Source organism: Sinohyriopsis cumingii, chromosome 5 (genome assembly GCF_028554795.1).
Source record: "Sinohyriopsis cumingii isolate HCF-2022 chromosome 5, ASM2855479v2, whole genome shotgun sequence".
Classification (NCBI taxonomy): Eukaryota; Metazoa; Mollusca; class Bivalvia; order Unionida; family Unionidae; genus Sinohyriopsis; species Sinohyriopsis cumingii.
Window position 1 is genome coordinate 96,247,836 of NC_142965.1, and position 18,394 is coordinate 96,266,229.

Consider the following 18,394-nt stretch of genomic DNA (forward strand, 5'->3'; position numbering starts at 1 on the left):
CCGTCACTAACACAGGTTGAAAAGTAACTTTTTTCCTTGAATAACTGTCGTGCATACTGGGCCACCTCTTGTGTCCAAGCCTCAAAACCCTGGTCTCGGTGATGTCCAACATTTGACTCCTAACCAATCTGGTTTCTTCTTCGTCAACGACATGGTAAGTTACTTCAATGAACAATGAACTATTGGTCTTGGACGTTGTCCCTTTTTATATGCTGACCAATATCGATGTGACCGTACGGCAACGTAAAGTGATTGGGAAGTCTCACTCGCTTCTGGTACACGATTTGATAGATTTTTTCCAGGGGCCGACTGACGATGTGGTGAGTGGGTAAACGTACAATCTTGTTCGGTTGATAAGTGGTCACTTTAAAGTTTCCATCCTCTCCCGATTGCAAGGCTTCTTTCAATACCCCAAGGTTGATCACTCGACTGGTACGATGATTCAGTCAGTCCTTTCACTTTGCACGTCGTGTGCACTTCTCCTTGTTTGTCCCGGTATTCGTAGCCGTAATTTTTGGGACCACCACTGACGAAACTTAGAATCTTGTCGTATGGATGCTCGTCTGTCCAGGCTCCTAAACGGTCTCCTTCGATGTCAGGGTGCTGTTGAATCGGGTGATGGATGTAAATGCAACTGTCCGTGTCAAAGTACAGGACGCGTTCTTCTAACAGTTCTAAAGCTTCGTACAATTTTAAGCGAGCATGGGCTGTCACGTAAGCCGCAATGATGACATTTCCAAAAGGGTCGTCTTGTACAAAGTCCAGATCTTCTTCGTAATTGACCAATATCAAATCCTCTCGAACGACGTCCACGTGTTTCATGTATTTGGTTTTGTCGTGAATCATCTGGAAGTAGCGGGAAGGTTCTGTCAAATATTCCGTCTTGGGTAAACACGGTCGTTGTGCCATTTTACCCCACAAGCAATTTAACATCACTTTGGCAAACGATCGCCTGCCTTCGTTTTTTTCGATGTGGTCTAAAGAGATGCCTTCTTGTGCATAGTATTTCTCTTTGAATTGTATTTGGTCTTCGGGAGTGTGACACCAGGAAGGATAGCCGCTGACTTCTTGTTTCAGTTTCAAAAAGGCATCCACGTAGTCGGCGAAAATGCCTTTCTGAGTAGGGTCACCCTTGTGGTACTGTTGTGTCTTGGGAAAGTGGCAAATTTCGTACACTTCTAACAGTTGGTATCCCATGTCCAGAGCTTTGAACAATTCCACGCTGACCCAGGTTCCCGTCAAGGCACGTTCTTCCTGGCTGTGATGGCAAGGTTGGTCCTGGTTGCACGTTTCGGCACAAGTACGGCACAATGGAAACATCAGTTTGCCTTGACAATGGTGAGGTAAGACGGGATGGTATAGGTTCGTGGGAGGCAAAACTTTACACTTGATCAAGCCTTCGTATTGTCGAATGTTTTTCAGGTCGATGTGTTCCGTCAACAATTGCGGGTGCCCTACGGGAAAGCGACAATATTTGCACACGTAGGGATACAGCGAACACACGTCCAAGTATTTGATTTCTTCTCCTTTCTCTTCGTCGGCTTGGTACAGCAAGCAGGTGGCATTGGTCCTTCCTCCGTACAAACTATCCCTCGGGTTCAGCGGGTCCATGAACTGGTAACTTTCCACGAGGCGTTTAAACTCGGGATCGGTTTTCAAACGGTGATCGTACTCGTGTTCCCACATTTCCACCACTTGGTATCCTTGCTGTTCTAACTTTAGGCGTCGCTGACAAGTGTCCTGGTACAAGTCTTCCATGGTTCGTTGTAAAAACTGATTTTTAGTGTCACGGTCAGGGTAACAGACGGGACATCCGTGAAATAAGCAACCGTTAAACTCGTACACGATCTTGGGGTTTTCCAAGTCCCAGCCATCTACCGAATACGTTCCGATGGTCTTTTCGCCTCCTCCGTTGCGGGCATGCTGAATCCATTTGTCTTCCTTGTCGCACAAGTAATGTAACCAACGTAGGGCTTTGACCGAGTATTGACGTTTGACATAGTGGGTCGTTTGAGGACTGATGACAGCCACGGTGTTTTCAGGCATGAATCGTTGGCGGTACACTAAGGAACACGCTTTGGCAATGGTGCAAGCTTCTTTCAAAGGATCGACCAGATGAACAGTTCTCGAAATTTTCCACAGCAACGTCGTAAAATGTCCACGTCGGAACGACAATACTTTAACATTTCTTCCTGAAAGTCGAAGGGGTCAGAGGCATGAGCCTGGTACCAAGCGTAGAAAGCTTCTCGTTGTTCGGTACGCATGTTGTCGGGGTCGTAATAGTGAGCCTCAGGTAAATGGGGTAGAACGGCATGTTGATTGGCTTCCGTATTGAAAAAGTGTGGAAAGTACCCTTTAGCCATTTCTGTCATTCCAAACGTTTTAGGCATTCGACTCAAAGGCATGGCCAAGTAACTCATCGAATCTTTAAACTGTACTTGTCCCACTTGCATGAAAATGATTTTGGCTCCGATCAAAGTGACTTTAGGACGTTCGGTGCCTTGTTCCGTATAGTATCTGAGAAGAAACTGTCCATCGTATCCGGAGAAATTGTGAGCCATCACTGTGGCATGACGATGACAATCTCCGTAACGTTCGATGTCCTCTTGGCTCCACGTCTTGTCGATGGGGTCTAAGACCCATTGGGCAAAATCGGCTAACGTGTTTGGTCCCCGAAAGATTTTTTCACGCCCTCCGGGAATCTTGCTGCAGTGAGGGCAATGACTGAAGATAGGTTCTTGAATGCACTTCTCGCACGCTCGATGAGCCACGCAGAAATTAGGAATGTGAATGCCGGTCTCTTGCATGCATTCGAAATCGAAAAAGATGAAATTGCCTTTCTTCTTGTGACCGTCCTCTGTCTCTAGTGGGGGTTGGTATTTTTGCACGTAGCATTGGTGTTCCAAGTCCACGATGCGGTGACAAATGTGACATTTTTTTTGTCCTGAACATGCGTGTGCCTTGGTACTATTGGTACGTATGCATTGTCTACACGTTGGGCACAATCTCAAGAGTTGACAAGCACATTTCTGCTGTGAACCTTGCGTCTTCATATGTTGTTGGTAACAGGTAGGACTGACAAACGTGCGCAAACAAGTCGAACAAGGCACTGGTCCTTCGCTCAGACAGGGTGAAGAGGCCAAACATCCTGGGCATTTCATTCCACAATGCTTGTGTTGCTCTCGATTGTTATAACCATAGTCACATTTCTCACAATAATAACTGTATCCCAGGAATCCAGTGATCCTGGTAATGGTATCGAAATGGTCATCGTGATGATAGACATGAATGTATTTTCCGTCCTTAAAATCTTGGCCTCGAAACAACAGAGTTCCACGCATTTCTTGAGGGTGCACTTTCAAGGTGTAGCGTGGAGCTAGGGCATCTTGCAATTTTTGCATCTCAGGAATGCCACAAGGTGTGTCTTTGGACAGTCCGGCTTGTTGTAACAGGAGTTCTGCTTCATTTCGTTGTTTGGCTCGGTCGGATTGTTGAATAGTGTTCCAGGTTCTTTTCCATTCTACCGTGTCGTTCTTGTTGGCATAGGTTCGTCCCACCACGATGGCACGGGCTAAACACATCTGGTCTTGAGGGTTGTTAATTCGGACGAGACTCTTTTTGGTGTTGCGAAGGTCGTCCACCAATAACATCTTTTTGCGTCCTGTCCCTTGAGGAGGAGAGACGTGGGCCATTTTCAGTGTGGCTTTACCATCGGTGATGTCAAACAGGTCATTAGATTGTTCCACCTGTTGTATCTTGTCCATGACTTTGGAAGGGGTCAGTTCTGCGGGTCTGCTAAACTCGATCCAAACAGGGGATTTCAAACCGTCGTGATCTATGGATAGTGTCAAGCGATCGTCTTCTTTGGCTTGACATTATCGCTTGAGTGCGGTGAGCAAAGAATCCCACATCTCGGTGATAAACCCTTCTGCTTTCTCCAAGGGTACGTCGGCCTTGAAATCTTTAAACTTCACCGTGTAGGTGTAAGCCGTGGTTCTAAATTTTCTAGAGGAGCGCTTTTCCGTCTCTCGAATGGAATAGTACTTTTCAGGGTTGACTAAGGGTGGTGAACTTGGTTTAGAGGGTTCGGATTCTGGTTCACTCATGTCCTCTTCAAAATCACTGGCATGAATTTGTGCCAAGATTTCAGCCCTGGTACGAGGCGATAGATCACGTTTCTGCCTCTTACTTTCTTCTTCTTCTTCTTTCTTCTCGAATGAATAGGATCGTTTCATCTTGAGTGAAAACGTCAAATGACTCAAGTTTAAACACCATCGACTAATTTATAGTCTTGGCAAACCAGCGTATATAAAAAGGGTGTGTGTCTTGTCCTTTCACTATTCATTTCACTCTCAAGCCGAGCACAACGATGGAAGAGACTACCCAGATGGAACGTTTCGTCAGAGCTTTGCGAGGGGTCATTAGAAAATTCTCTTCAGACCAGCCGACGAACTACTCTCCTTCCTTTCGAGATAAAAGTCAAGATGCTTGCTATATCTGTCAGAAGAAAGGGCATTGGTCTTCAGAGTGTCCAGACCGTCAAAAAAGAAAAAAAACAGGGGCTAAAAAAGACAAAAGTCAAGATACCTGTTTTTATTGTAAAGAAAAAGGACATTGGTCTCCAGATTGCCCAAAAAAGAAACAAGAGGAGTCAGAAGAAAAGAAGGATTCTTCAGAAGAAGAGAGGGATTCTTCGGAAGAAGAGAGGGATTCTTCGAAAGAAGAGAGGGATTCTTCAGAGGAAGAAGAGGAAGAAAGAAGACAATTCTATTTAAAAGAGGCAAAGAAACAGGAGAAGAAAAGAAGAAGGGAAGAAAATGAGGAAAAAACGGTGAAGAAATTCAAAAAACAGAGACTAAATAATGAGAAAGAAGAAGTGTACGAACTTTTTAAAGTGTTCTGTGGTGAATTGTGAATTGGATTGTAAAAAATGGATAAAAGAATACATGAATGATATAAGGTAAGTGTCTTTGAGTTTTGATTTTAAAATAAGAAGCTACACTCAAGCACTCATACACAGACACGCACTATAAGGGTAAAATGGGTGGGGTTTATTTTTGAGTTATTGGCAAATTGAAATTTATTTCTTTTCGAGAAATGGGGGTGGCCCTGAAAAGGGCCTTTTTTCTTTATGGTGTAGGAGTGAGTTTAACCAATCAACTTTAACTGCCTTAAGCCTTTGCCACGGCCAAGGCCTACTTCTGATGATTGGGTTGAAATCACTAAGGGTGGTAGGACAGGCTTAGTCACAGGGTTGGCGTGTTTAGCTCGGGAAGGTCGTATTCTCTTCGGTCGTGATAAAGAAGTCTGATACATTTGTTTCAGACTTCTTAACTCCGCTAAAATGTCCAACAGTACCGTAGCCGTTTGATTTTCACCCTCTTGTTTCTTTGCTGCTACTTCTTCTTGCTGTTGTTGCTATTGTTTTTTTCTTACCTCTTCTTGTTGCTGTTGCTGTTGCTGTAGGAGAAAAGCTTGTTCCGCTTCCTTTTGTCGTTGCATAAATTTCTCCAATTCTTCTTTCTGTCTCTGTCTAAATTTTCTCCACTTGCGGTAATGAAGAAGGTAACGAAGGTTCCGGAACAAATTCTTGCGAGGTAAGAAAATCCACAAAATCCCAATGTACCTCTTCTGAAAGTAAGTCCGGGTTCCCTTGGGCAGTCTCCCCTGCTGGTGCACCCCAATGGATCGTTTTCTGAGTTTCCGTCATGTTGAATCACTGTCGCATAGATTGACTGCACACAAGCGCTAACGAATCTATATAGACCACGTGACGTCACAGACTGCTCTCTTCGGATTGGATGCGAGCTGACTGAATTTTGTAACGCGTGTTCGGATTGGTGAATGAATTCAATCTGTTTCAATCCTTCCTGTACCTATAAATAAGCGCAGTTCACTGCATTGATTCACCTATTCTCGTCGCTTCAAGATGTGGACCACAGTTGAGTCATCCACCCTTGTGTCTTCCATGATGTTTAGGACGGACATGCTCATGTATGTCAGGTCCAAGTGGACTGTTGTTGATAGGACAGATACTAGTCAATGGATGAGGAGAGTTTACATAGAAAGACAAGGATGTCTCAAGAGGGTACTTGTGTATGGACCGGCAGTTAGAAGGAATTTAAGAAGAAGAAGAAGAAGATGTGACAGATGCCATCTATGTTAATATTAATATTAACATAAACCCAAGGCCCTTTTCAGGGCCAGCCATATTTCTCGAAAAGAGATAGCCTTTCCATTGCCTACCCCTTTTTTAAAAAAATTTAAAAAAAAAAAATCCCATGTTCAATTTCCCTTGACGCTATAAAGTCCCACCCTGTTTAAATTCCTTTGACGCTAAACCGTCCCACGATTTTTCTCCATGTTAATTTCCCTTGACGCTAATCTGACCCACGATTTTTCTTCATGTTAAATTTCCCTTGACGCTAATCTGACCCAGGGGTCTCTGTAATGCTAATTCCCATTGACGGTAAAGTGCCCCCATTTACTACTTACGTACATATACCCGTGAACATTCAAGATGTAATGCTGATAGCTAGCTGTTATTATTTTTGTATATGTGCATTTTTTTTTTTTTTTTGCCTTCTTGAGGGGTGTGTAGGAACAGGGGAGTAAATCATTAGACATACACCAACGATACCTGGAGAAATAAACTTCCGGCTATGATTCAGCTCTTATTCTAAATTTAACACCAATGCATCATGTGACTCTTCCATGTGAAAAACAAATATCTTTTATTTTGTCACCCGCCTTTTGTCTTTTGTTCAAGAAACATGGAATCAAATGGTATATGTGATGTCGAACTGAATAGTATACAAATATGAAATGTAGCGTTTTCAGGGCAAAAGTATTTATTTATTTTATTTATTTATTTTTGTTTTAGCTCACCAGGTTTTCTTATTAAGTTAGCAATAGTACAAACAATCCGGAGGTGTCCCCTGTGGATAACCCTATGATATGTGCAAAAATAGAACCTGACAACTGTGACTCGTAATCAGCTCAAGCAAGCAAGACCATGGAAAGCATTATCGCTTAGTCGACCATATTTGCCCTTTTTTACTGCTCATGTGATCCAATCAAGTTTGCCTTTCAGCTCAGAAATTTTACTTGGTCACCTTCTTCTGAACCAAGTACTTCCCGGAAAATATGAGATAAACAATGACATTTCCTCCTACACAGATGATTCAACCTGGTCGACCTCGTTCGAATTGCCATTGAAGTCTGTTTTTCAACGAAATTTCGACACCCTTTCACCTTCTAAAATGTTAATAAGTTAACAGTTATCGTACCAGCTCTGCTTTTCAAAGGCATATATTTGTAAACTGTTCTTTACCTTTGGAGAATTTCTTAGTAAATGGACTTTTAAAAAATGATAGGCGTTTCTGTAATATTCCTTCAGAAATCAATGCATAGGGGTGGTGGGGTTTTCAGTAGACCTAGGTCACCATTTCACTATCAGTTTGCTTTAGCATGCCTTCTTTCGTAACCTAAGATCCAAGTAAAACAAACATTTACAGAACTGTCTGCCGATGATTAAACATGAACTAGATACTGGTGATTTGTTTATTCCAGAACCTTTCGGTCTGCTTGAAGTAAACAAGGAACGTCACTATTTGTATGAGTTATGAAATTACAAGAGAAAATGTTATTTCCACAATGAGTCAAAGGTAAGAGGCTGTAATTTAGACTTTATTTAAATACTAATTTCATAGGTAACGGTATGCTCTTTTCAGTTCAAATGACAGTCACAGCCTGTTGAAATGTGTTTCTTACACTGTTCTTACCCTAAAATTAAATCGCAAGATGTATATGTTTTAAGTAATTGTTTTGCTAGTTTATTGCGCTTAACAGTGTTAATTGTGAGATTTTACAAATTTAGGCCTTCAAGAATAAAATTTCAAGGATGCAAGCGATTAGTGCTAAATATATGTATTATGTGTTTTCTCTCTCTCTCTCTCTCTCTGGGTGGGTGTATGTGTGTGTCAGTACATGTAACAAAGCATATGCCACTTTTCAGGTCGCGACGGCGCTGCTGTCCTCTTTAAGTTTTTGTGTAAAAATGTTCTCAAGTTATCCAACGTCGACACTTCAAAGAGCAGTTTGCACCTGAGATAAAATGTTCCAAGGAAGCCATCATTAGATGTGTCTGAAAACATTTGGCGACTTATTTCTGCAAAGACAGTGAAACAAAGGGTAAATGAAGATCGTACTATCCAACCTTGAATGGCAAGAATCAAATGGGAGACATTAAAAAAGTCGACTTAAAATAGGTCGACTGATGTGAGACACTTGACGTTCATTACTCTCGTAGACGAAAGACATATCCAGTGTTATAATGGTCAATATATGTAAACTTGCCAAAGACTAAAGCAAAACAGTAAAAGAAATGTGTGTACAAAGTTGCAGTCATGTTGTATCTAGGTCATGTTGCCTCGTATAGTATTAACAATGGTGTATGATTAAGTTCGTGACGACTGTACTCCATTTGACGGCCTGTTTACTGGGGAGGCTGTAAAGCCGGATGTAGGAGCTCACTAATGCCACGTTTTCCGTCTGTGGCTTTCAGTACGGAAACCTATATAGAGTTCAGTATAATCACAGTGCTTGTTACCTTGTAATTTTCTTCATATTATCTTTATTTGGTAGAAAGTGGTGTTTGCATCGTTCGATCATTAGAAACAGTGGTTTGCTTCGTTCAGTCATTAGGAATAGTGGTGTTTGCTTCGTTCGGTCGTTAGGAATAGATGTGTTTGCTTTGTTCGGTCATTAGAAATAGTGGTGTTTGATTCATTCGATCATTAGGAATAATTGTGTTTGCCGTGATTGATCATTAGGAACAGTGGTGTGTGCTTCGTTTGATCATAAGGAAATGTTTTCCAAAATTTCCATTACATCAGATAAATTTCAGATAACATAATGCTAACAGATTTAACAATGTTTGTTTCAGTTTAAAGTCTGAGTGGACTAGCTGAGTTAAATTATGTATCTTGTGGATTATAAAGAACGAGATGCGTCCAAACTGTCATAATCCCAAATATTACTCTTGTTGTATGTGCATGTATGCATTCGGTTATCATGTAATTCCATATAGATGTTCCTAACGTAGAACATTGTAAACATGGTCTTCTTTTATGTATGCATAAACAATATTTATAGTGTGGTCAGAATTAAAACACACTAGAAATGTCTGGCTCGTGTATTACACGGTTAAGTTGTATACATTCTCAGCTGACATACCTGGCTTGGACCAATAATATTGTTTGTGAAACCAGTAATTTTGACTTCATGAAGTCATGTGTGACCTGGGGTCAACATATCATGATCCTACCTCTGCGCAAAAGTGACGTTTGGTCAGGTCCTTAGGCAGACGGGATGAAATACCGAATTTGGAATTATTCCGTGTGTTAACCCCAATACAGTACAATATGGCGAATTTGTGTTAAATGTAAGTAGCTGCTTTAGGAGTTGTGATTTTGAGTTGGAATATCATGATGCAAGTATTGAAAGAATACTGGTCTAATAAATGTTTACAGTGAATAAGTCTGAAACCATACAAAATATTTGTGTTGGTCGTAAGCAAAAGCTGCTCGTGTTCTGTGCCGATTATAGGATCATAACTCCGTAAACTAAATGATAACAAACTAGTAGTTTTATGTATGAAGTCATTTAAGCTGAGGATATTCGTCACACACAGAGCTGACAAGTACACGAAACTGGAGTTCTGTCAGTTATAATAATTGAATAATAGACACAAACGACTGAACACGATTCCACAACGATTTGACATCTACTTGAGACATGAGCACCAGTTGGATCGGTTTGTAAAATCTAATAATTACGAATATGAAATATGGTTTTCCATAAGTGATCGTTTCCTTAAATGTGAATTTTAAAGATCCTAACCGTACTTTTCAGACCTGGTGTATATCTTTTTGTACAGAATGATACCGAAAGCTTAAAATATAGCAACATTGTTTCCATTATTTTATCGTATATCATGTGACTATTTTGTTGTTGTTGTTGTTGTTGTGGGGTTTAACGCCATTTTTCAGCACGATAGGCTATACATGGCGGCCAGTATTAATGGTGGAGGAAGAACCCGGAAAACCCCGGAAAGAACCACCGACCCACGAGAAGCTACTGGCAAGCTTTCTCACATGCCCACATTGGCTGAATCTTAGACTCGAACCGCCGCAGACAGAGGTGAGATGGCAGTTATCCGTAACGAAGAGCGCTTTAGACCACTCGGCCACTCGGGGCCCCGACTATTTTGTAATTATCACCTGCAAAACATCAATACATACATACATTCCACTTGTTTTACTCTTAAGCACCTACCTCAGCTATTAAAAGCTGTTAACAGTAACCACAAAATACCTGCTCCAAAACTAATTTTTGAAATCGTTTGATCGTGTCAATTTGATCCATTTATTTTTCTTTGCAAGTCAGTCAAACAGATGAAAGAACTATCTAAACGATTACTTCTCTCTCTCTCTCTCTCTCTCTCTCTCTCTCTCACACACACACACAGACACACACACACACACACACACACACACAGACATGCACACACACGCAGACACATTTTATCACAAATTAAACACAAATATCTCATTAGGTTAACCCAACGAAATTAGATTGTAAGGGGAAATTCCAGGAGTTCGAGTATATAAGAATTGTTGTCATTTATATTATCACCAACAGCACAGGGATAATATATATAGAATATATAACATAGTGACACATCCAACTAAGCGTTGCAGTTCTTCTCCGGAAATATTTAGTGCTTGACACCATCCTTTCTCTCTCTCTCTCTCTCTCTCTCTCTCTCTCTCTCTCACACACACACACACACACACTCACACATACACACACACAAACACACATACACTCACACATGTACAGATACATACATTCTTCGTCTATCACAATTATATTTTAGTGCAATTTTTTATTTTTTAAATTTAACTTTATATTCGCAGTGGTGTTAATGAAAGAACGGTTTCCGACACATAACCTCTAAAATGTTCGAACACAGCCAAAAAACTGTCTCCAGCTTTAACAATTATAACAAACTTAAACTTTACTTAAAGTTGCATGCAATCATAAGTAGTGAAGTGGGTCACCCTAGCGTCAATGGGAATTAGCATTACAGACCCCCCCCCCGGGTCACTCTAGCGTCAAGGGGAATTTAACATGGAGAAAAAACCCTGGGCCACTCTAGCGTCAAGAGGAATTGAATATGGAGAAAAATCGTGGGACTGTCTAGCGTCAAGGGAAATTGAATATGGGATTTTATTTATTTTTTTAAAAATAAAAAAAAAATTTTTAAAAAAGGGGTAGGCAATTGAAAGTCATTCTCTTTTCGAGAAATATGGGTGGCCCTGAAAAGGGCCTTTGGGTTTATGTTAATGTATCCATTAACATAAAGGGCATCTGCGGCATCTTCTTGTACTCAAGCTGCGTCTTACTCGAGGGCCATAAATCAGTGTCCTCTTGAGGCAACCTTGTCTTTCTACGTACACTCTTCGTATCCACAGACTGGTGTCTGACTTGTCGACAACGGTCCACTTGGACCGGACATACATGAGCATGTCCGTCCTAAACATCATGGAAGACACAAGGGTGGATGATTCGACTGTGGTCCACATCTTGAAGCGACGAGAACAGGTGAATCAATGCAGTGAACTGCGTTTATTTATAGGTAGAGGAAGGATTGAAACGGATTGAGTTCATTCACCAATCCGAACACGCGTTACAAAATTCAGTCAGCTCGCATCCAATCCGAAGAGAGCAGTCTGTGACGTCACGTGGTCTATATAGATTCGCTAGCGCTTGTGTACAGTCAATCTATGCGACAGTGATTCAACATGACGGAAACTCAGAAAACGATCCATTGGGGTGCACCAGCAGGGGAGACTGCCCAAAGGAACCCGGATTTACTTTCAGAAGAGGTGAATTGGGATTTTGTGGATTTTCTTACCTCGCAAGAATTTGTTCCGGAACCTTCGTTACCTTCTTCATTACCGCAAGTGGAGAATTTTAGACAGAGACAGAAAGAAGAATTGGAGAAATTTATACAACGACAAAAGGAAGCGGAAAAAGCTTTTCTCCTACAGCAGCAAGAAGAAGAGGCAAGAAAAAAAAACAACAGCAACAACAGCAAGAAGAAGTAGCAGCAAAGAAACAAGAGGGTGAAAATCAAACGGTCACGGTACTGTTGGACATTTTAGCGGAGTTAAGAAGTCTGAAACAAATGTATCAGACTTCTTTATTACGACCGAAGAGAATACGACCTTCCCGAGCTAAACACGTTAACCCTGTGACTAAGCCTACCGTACCACCCTTAGTGATTTCAACCCAATCATCAACATTACGCAGTCCAGAAGTAGACCTCGGCCGTGGCAAAGGCTTAAGGCAGTTAAAGTTGATTGCTTCAACTCATCCCTACACCAAAAAAAAAGGCCCTTTTCAGGGCCACCCACGTCTCTCGAAAAGAGATACACTTTCAATTGCCTATAACTCAAAAAAAAAAAACATTTTACCCCTATAGTACGTGCTTTTGTATGAGTGCGTGAGTGTACGTTCTTATTTTTAAAATCATAACTCAAAGACACTTACCTTATATAATTAATTTATTCTTTTATCCATTGTTACAATCCAATTCACAACAGAACACTTTAATATAAAGTTCATTTACTTCTTCTTTCTCCTTGTTTAGTCTCTCTGTTTTTTGAATTTCTTCACCGTCTTTTCCTCTTCTTTCTCCTCATTTTCTTCCCTTCTTTTTTTCTTCTCCTGTTTCTTTGCCTCTTGTAAATAGAATTGTCTTCTTTCTTCCTCTTCTTCCTCTGAAGAATCCCTCTCTTCCTCTGAAGAATCCCTCTCTTCTTCTGAAGAATTCCTCTTTTCTTCTGACTCCTCTTGTTTCTTTTTTGGGCAATCTGGAGACCAATGTCCTTTTTCATGACAATAATAACAGGTATCTTGACTTCTGTCTTTTTTTAGCCCTTTTTTTCTTTTTTGACGGTCTGGACACTCTGAAGACCAATGCCCTTTTTTCTGACAGATATAGCAAGTATCTTGACTTTTATCTCGAAAGGAAGGAGAGTAGTCCGTGGGCTGGTCTGAAGAGAATTTTCTAATGACCCCTCGCAAAGCTCTGACGAAACGTTCAATTTGGCTAGTCTCTTCCATCGTTGTGCTCAGCTTGAGAGTGAAATGAATAGTGAAAGGACAAGACACACACCCTTTTTATATACGCTGGTTTGCCATGACTATAAATTAGTCTATGGTGTTTAAACTTGAGTCATTTGACGTTTTGCACTCAAGATGAAACGATCCTATTCATTCGAGAAGAAAGAAGAAGAAAGTAAGAGGCAGAAACGTGATCTATCGCCTCGTACCAGGGCTGAAATCTTGGCACAAATTCATGCCAGTGATTTTGAAGAGGACATGAGTGAACCAGAATCCGAACCCTCTAAACCAAGTTCGCCACCCTTAGTCAACCCTGAAAAATACTATTCCATTCGAGAGACGGAAAAGTGCTCCTCTAGAAAATTTAGAACCACGGCTTACAAATACACGGTGAAGTTTAAAGATTTCAAGGCTGAAGTGCCGTTAGAGAAAGCAGAAGTGTTTATCACTGGGGTGTGGGATTCTCTGCTCACTGCACTCAAGCGACAATGTCAACCCAAAGAAGACGATCTCTTGAGACTTTCCATACAACACGACGGTTTGAAATCCCCTGTTTGGATCGAGTTTAACACCCCTGCAGAATTGACCGCTTCCAAAGTCAATCTAATGACCAGTTTGACATCACCGATAGAAAAGCCACACTGGACATGACCCACGTCTCTCCTCCTCAAGGGACTGGACGCAAAAAGATGTTATTGGTGGACGACCTTCGCAACACCAAAACAAGTCTCGTCCGAATTCACAACCCTCATGACCAGATGTGTTTAGCCCGTGCCATCGTGGTGGGACGAACCTATGCCAACAAGAACGACACGGTAGAATGGAAAAGAACCTGGAGAACTATTCAACAATCCGACCGAGACAAACAACGAAACGAAGCAGAACTCCTGTTACAACAAGCCGGACTGTCCAAAAACACACCCTGTGGCATTCCTGAGATGCAAAAATTGCAAGATGTCCTAGCTCCTCGCTACACCTTGAAAGTGCACCCTCAAGAAATGCGTGGGCCTCTGTTGTTTCGAGGCCAAGATTTTAAGGACGGAAAATACATTCATGTTTATTATCACGATGACCATTTCGATACCATTACCACCATCACCGGATTCCTGGGATATGTTTATTATTGTGAGAAATGTGACCGTGGTTATAATAATCGAGAGCAACACAAACATTGTGGATCGAAATGCCCAGGATGTTTGGCCTCTCCACCCTGTCTGAGCGAAGGACCAGTGCCTTGTTCAACTTGTCTGCGCACGTTTGTCAGCCCTACCTGTTAACAACAGCATTTGAAGACGCAAGGTTCACAGAAGAAATGTGCTTGTCAACTCCTGAGATTGTGCCCTACGTGTGGACAAGGCATACTTACCAATAATGCCAAGGCACACGTATGTCGAGGAAAGAAAAAATGTCACATTTGTCACCACATCGTGGACTTGGAACACCAATGCTACGTGCAAAAATACCAACCCCCACCAGAGAAATAGGACGGTCGCAAGAAGAAAGGCAATTTCATCTTTTTCGATTTCGAATGCATGCAAGAGACCGGCATTCACATTCCTAATTTCTGCGTGGCTCATCGAGCGTGCGAGAAGTGCATTCAAGAACCTATTTTCAGTCATTGCCCTCACTGCAGCAAGATTCCTGGAGGACGTGAAAAATCTTTCGGGGACCGAACACGTTAGCCGATTTTGCCCAATGGGTCTTAGACCCCGTCGACAAGACGTGGAGCCAAGAGGACATAGAACGTTACGGAGATTGTCATCGTCATGCCACAGTGATGGCTCACAATTTCTCCGGATACGATGGACAGTTTCTTTTGAAATACTATACGGAACAAGGCACCGAGCGTCCTAAAGTGACTTTGAACGGAGCCAAAATCATTTTCATGCAGCTGCGACAAGTACAGTTTAAAGATTCGATGAGTTACTTGGCCATGCCTTTGAGTCGAATGCCTAAAACGTTTGGAATGACAGAAATGGCTAAAGGGTACTTTCCACACTTTTTCAATACTGAAGCCAATCAACACGTCTTTCTACCCCATTTACCTGAGGCTCACTATTACGACCCCGACAACATGCGTACCGAACAACGAGAAGCTTTCTACGCTTGGTACCAGGCTCACGCCTCGGACCCTTTCGACTTTCAGGAAGAAATGCTAAAGTATTGTCGTTCCGACGTGGACATTTTACGGCGTTGCTGTGGAAAATTTCGAGAACTGTTCATGGAACACGGAGGGGTCGATCCTTTGAAAGAAGCTTGCACCATTGCCAAAGCGTGTTCCTTAGTGTATCGACAACGATTCATGCCTAAAAACACCGTGGCTGTCATCAGCCCTCAAACGAAAAACTTTGTCAAACGTCAATACTCGGTCAAAGCCCTACGTTGGTTACATTACTTGTGCGACAAGGAAGAAAAATGGATTCAGCATGCCCGCAACGGAGGGGGTGAAAAGACCATCGGAACGTATTTGGTAGATGGCTGGGACTTAGAAAACCCAAAGATCATGTACGAGTTTAACGGTTCCTTATTTCACGGATGTCCCGTCTGTTACCCTGATCGTAGCACTAAAAATCAGTTTTTACAACGAACCATGGAAGACGTGTACCAGGACACTTGTCAGCGGCGCCTAAAGTTGGAACAGGAAGGATACCAAGTGGTGGAAATGTGGGAACACGAGTACGATCACCGTTTGAAAACCGATCCCGAGTTTAAACGCCTCGTGGAAAGTTACCAGTTCTTGGACCCGCTGAACCCGAGGGATAGTTTGTACGGAGGAAGGACCAATGCCACCTGTTTGCTGTACCAAGCCGACGAAGAGAAAGGAGAAGAAATCAAATACTTGGACGTGTGTTCGCTGTATCCCTACGTGTGCAAATATTGTCGGTTTCCTGTAGGGCACCCGCAATTGTTAACGGAACACATCGACCTGAAAAACATTCGACAATACGAAGGCTTGATCAAGTGTAAAGTTTTGCCTCCCACGAACCTATACCATCCCGTCTTACCTCACCATTGTCAAGGCAAACTGATGTTTCCATTGTGCCGTACTTGTGCCGAAACGTGCAACCAAGATCAGCTTTGTCAGCACACCCAGGAAGAACGTGCCTTGACGGGAACCTGGGTCAGCGTAGAATTGTTCAAAGCTGTGGACATGGGATACCAACTGTTAGAAGTGTACGACATTTGCCACTTTCCCAAGACACAACAACACCACAAGGGTGATCCCAGTCAGAAAGGCATTTTCACCGACTACGTGGATGCCTTTTTGAAACTGAAACAAGAAGCCAGCGGCTATCCTTCCTGGTGTCACACTCCCGAAGACCAAATACAATTCAAAGAGAAATACTATGAACAAGAAGGCATCTCTTTAGACCACATCGAGAAAAACGAAGGCAGGCGATCGTTTGCCAAAGTGATGTTAAATTGCTTGTGGGGTAAAATGGCACAACGACCGTGTTTACCTAAGATGGAGTATTTGACAGAACCTTCCCGCTACTTCCAGATGATTCACGACAAAACCAAATACATGAAACACGTGGACGTCGTTCGTGAGGATTTGATCTTGGTCAATTACGAAGAAGATCTGGACTTTGTACAAGACGACCCTTTTGGAAATGTCATCATTGCGGCTTACGTGACAGCCCATGCTCGCTTAAAATTGTACGAAGCTTTAGAACTGTTAGGGGAACGAGTACTGTACTTTGACACGGACAGTTGCATTTACATCCATCACCCGAGTCAACAGCACCCTGACATCGAAGGAGACCGTTTAGGAGCCTGGACAGACGAGCATCCCGACGACAGGATTCTAAGTTTCGTCAGTGGCGGTCCCAAAAATTACGGCTACGAATACCGGGACAAACAAGGAGAAGTGCACGACGTGCAAAGTGAAAGGACTGACTCTGAATTATCGTACCAGTCGTGTGGTCAACTTTGGGGTATTGAAAGAACCCTTGCAATCGGGAGAGGATGAACACTTTAAAGTGACCACCTATCAACCGAACAAGATTGTACGTTTACCCACTCACCACATCGTCAGTCGGCCCTTGGAAAAAGTCTATCAAATCGTGTACCAGAAGCGAGTTCGACTTCCCAATCATTTCACCTTACCGTATGGACACGTCGGTATTGGTCTGTATATAAAAAGGAACCCTAGGCAAGGTCGATAGTTCATTGGGACTACCAAGACCGAGCGAACATGATGAATACTTTCAGAGAAACACGAAACAAGTTGTTTAGAAAGGCACAATTCAACTGTGAGGCTTCTGAAGTGGAATGCGATTGTGAGCCTTGCGATGGGTACGATGCTGTACGTTGTGACCTTAGCGATGCCGTAAAGCATCATGGGAACTTTAGTGTCACTACCCCTATCATGGAAAGTGATGATGTGCGTGTCAAACCTGAGGGATGCGAAAGTGATGCCACTCGTCCTCTTGGACATTTTACTGGGTTTCGTTTTAAAGGGGAATGTTCACCTTCACGTCTACCCCCCTACGGATGTCATCCAGCCCTGAGCAAACTCCTGTTCATGTCACCCAACCCTCATCGAAACGAACCTGTGAAAGACGAATATTTATTTCCTGTGCGTTTGTCGGAATACTGCGACTTTGAAAATCGTCTTCAATCGTTCAAAGGAAAATGGCCTAAGTATCTGGGAGGACCGACCCCCGAAGAATTAGCCAGAGCCGGATTTTTCTACTTGGGCGAAGGAGATAAAGTCAAGTGCTTCAGTTGCGGTGTGTAACTTCACCACTGGGAACCGCAAGATTCGGCCTACGTAGAACATGCTCGATGGTCACCGAATTGTCATTACTTACCCTTAGTGGGACCGAGACATTGAAGTAACTTACCTTAATCTGTTCATGGATACTTTACAAGAGAACATTCGTGCTTTGCCTGTGGAGTTGAGAGAACGCATTTACCGAGAGCTGGTCAAAATACAAGTGAAACGTAAAGAACAATTGCATCCGTTACGTCACCGGTGTTTGAACCACTGGTACCTGAAGGCTATACAAGGACTGATTCAATTGAAAGTGTTCCATTGGACAGACATTGATCAACGATCCCCTAGTTTTAAAAAGGATTGGTTTGTTATGGACGATTCTATCTACATCATTGTAAACTTACTGCATCGAATTCCAGAGGAAGAGTTAACGAATTACCAACATCTTCAACACAATGTCAACTTAGTGAAAGA

At 42.4% G+C, this 18,394-nt stretch overlaps 1 protein-coding gene across 4 annotated transcripts in view; it reads left to right on the forward strand.

Annotated features, from left to right (window-relative positions):
* LOC149799817 (uncharacterized) overlaps nucleotides 1-18,394 on the forward strand; it is a 70,234-nt gene that overhangs the window by 22,759 nt on the left and 29,081 nt on the right. For 2 of the 4 annotated variants that reach the window (XM_089959233.1, XM_089959234.1), the window contains exon 2: nucleotides 7,573-7,667. Coding sequence is in view for 1 of the 4 variants with exons in the window: in XM_089959229.1 (XP_089815355.1) it covers nucleotides 9,799-9,817 (19 nt within the window). In the remaining 3 variants the exon portion in view is untranslated. Of the gene's footprint in view, nucleotides 1-7,516; nucleotides 7,668-8,017; nucleotides 9,818-18,394 lie in introns of those variants that run through there. The other 2 variants (XM_089959229.1, XM_089959231.1) reach the window with 2 other exon arrangements.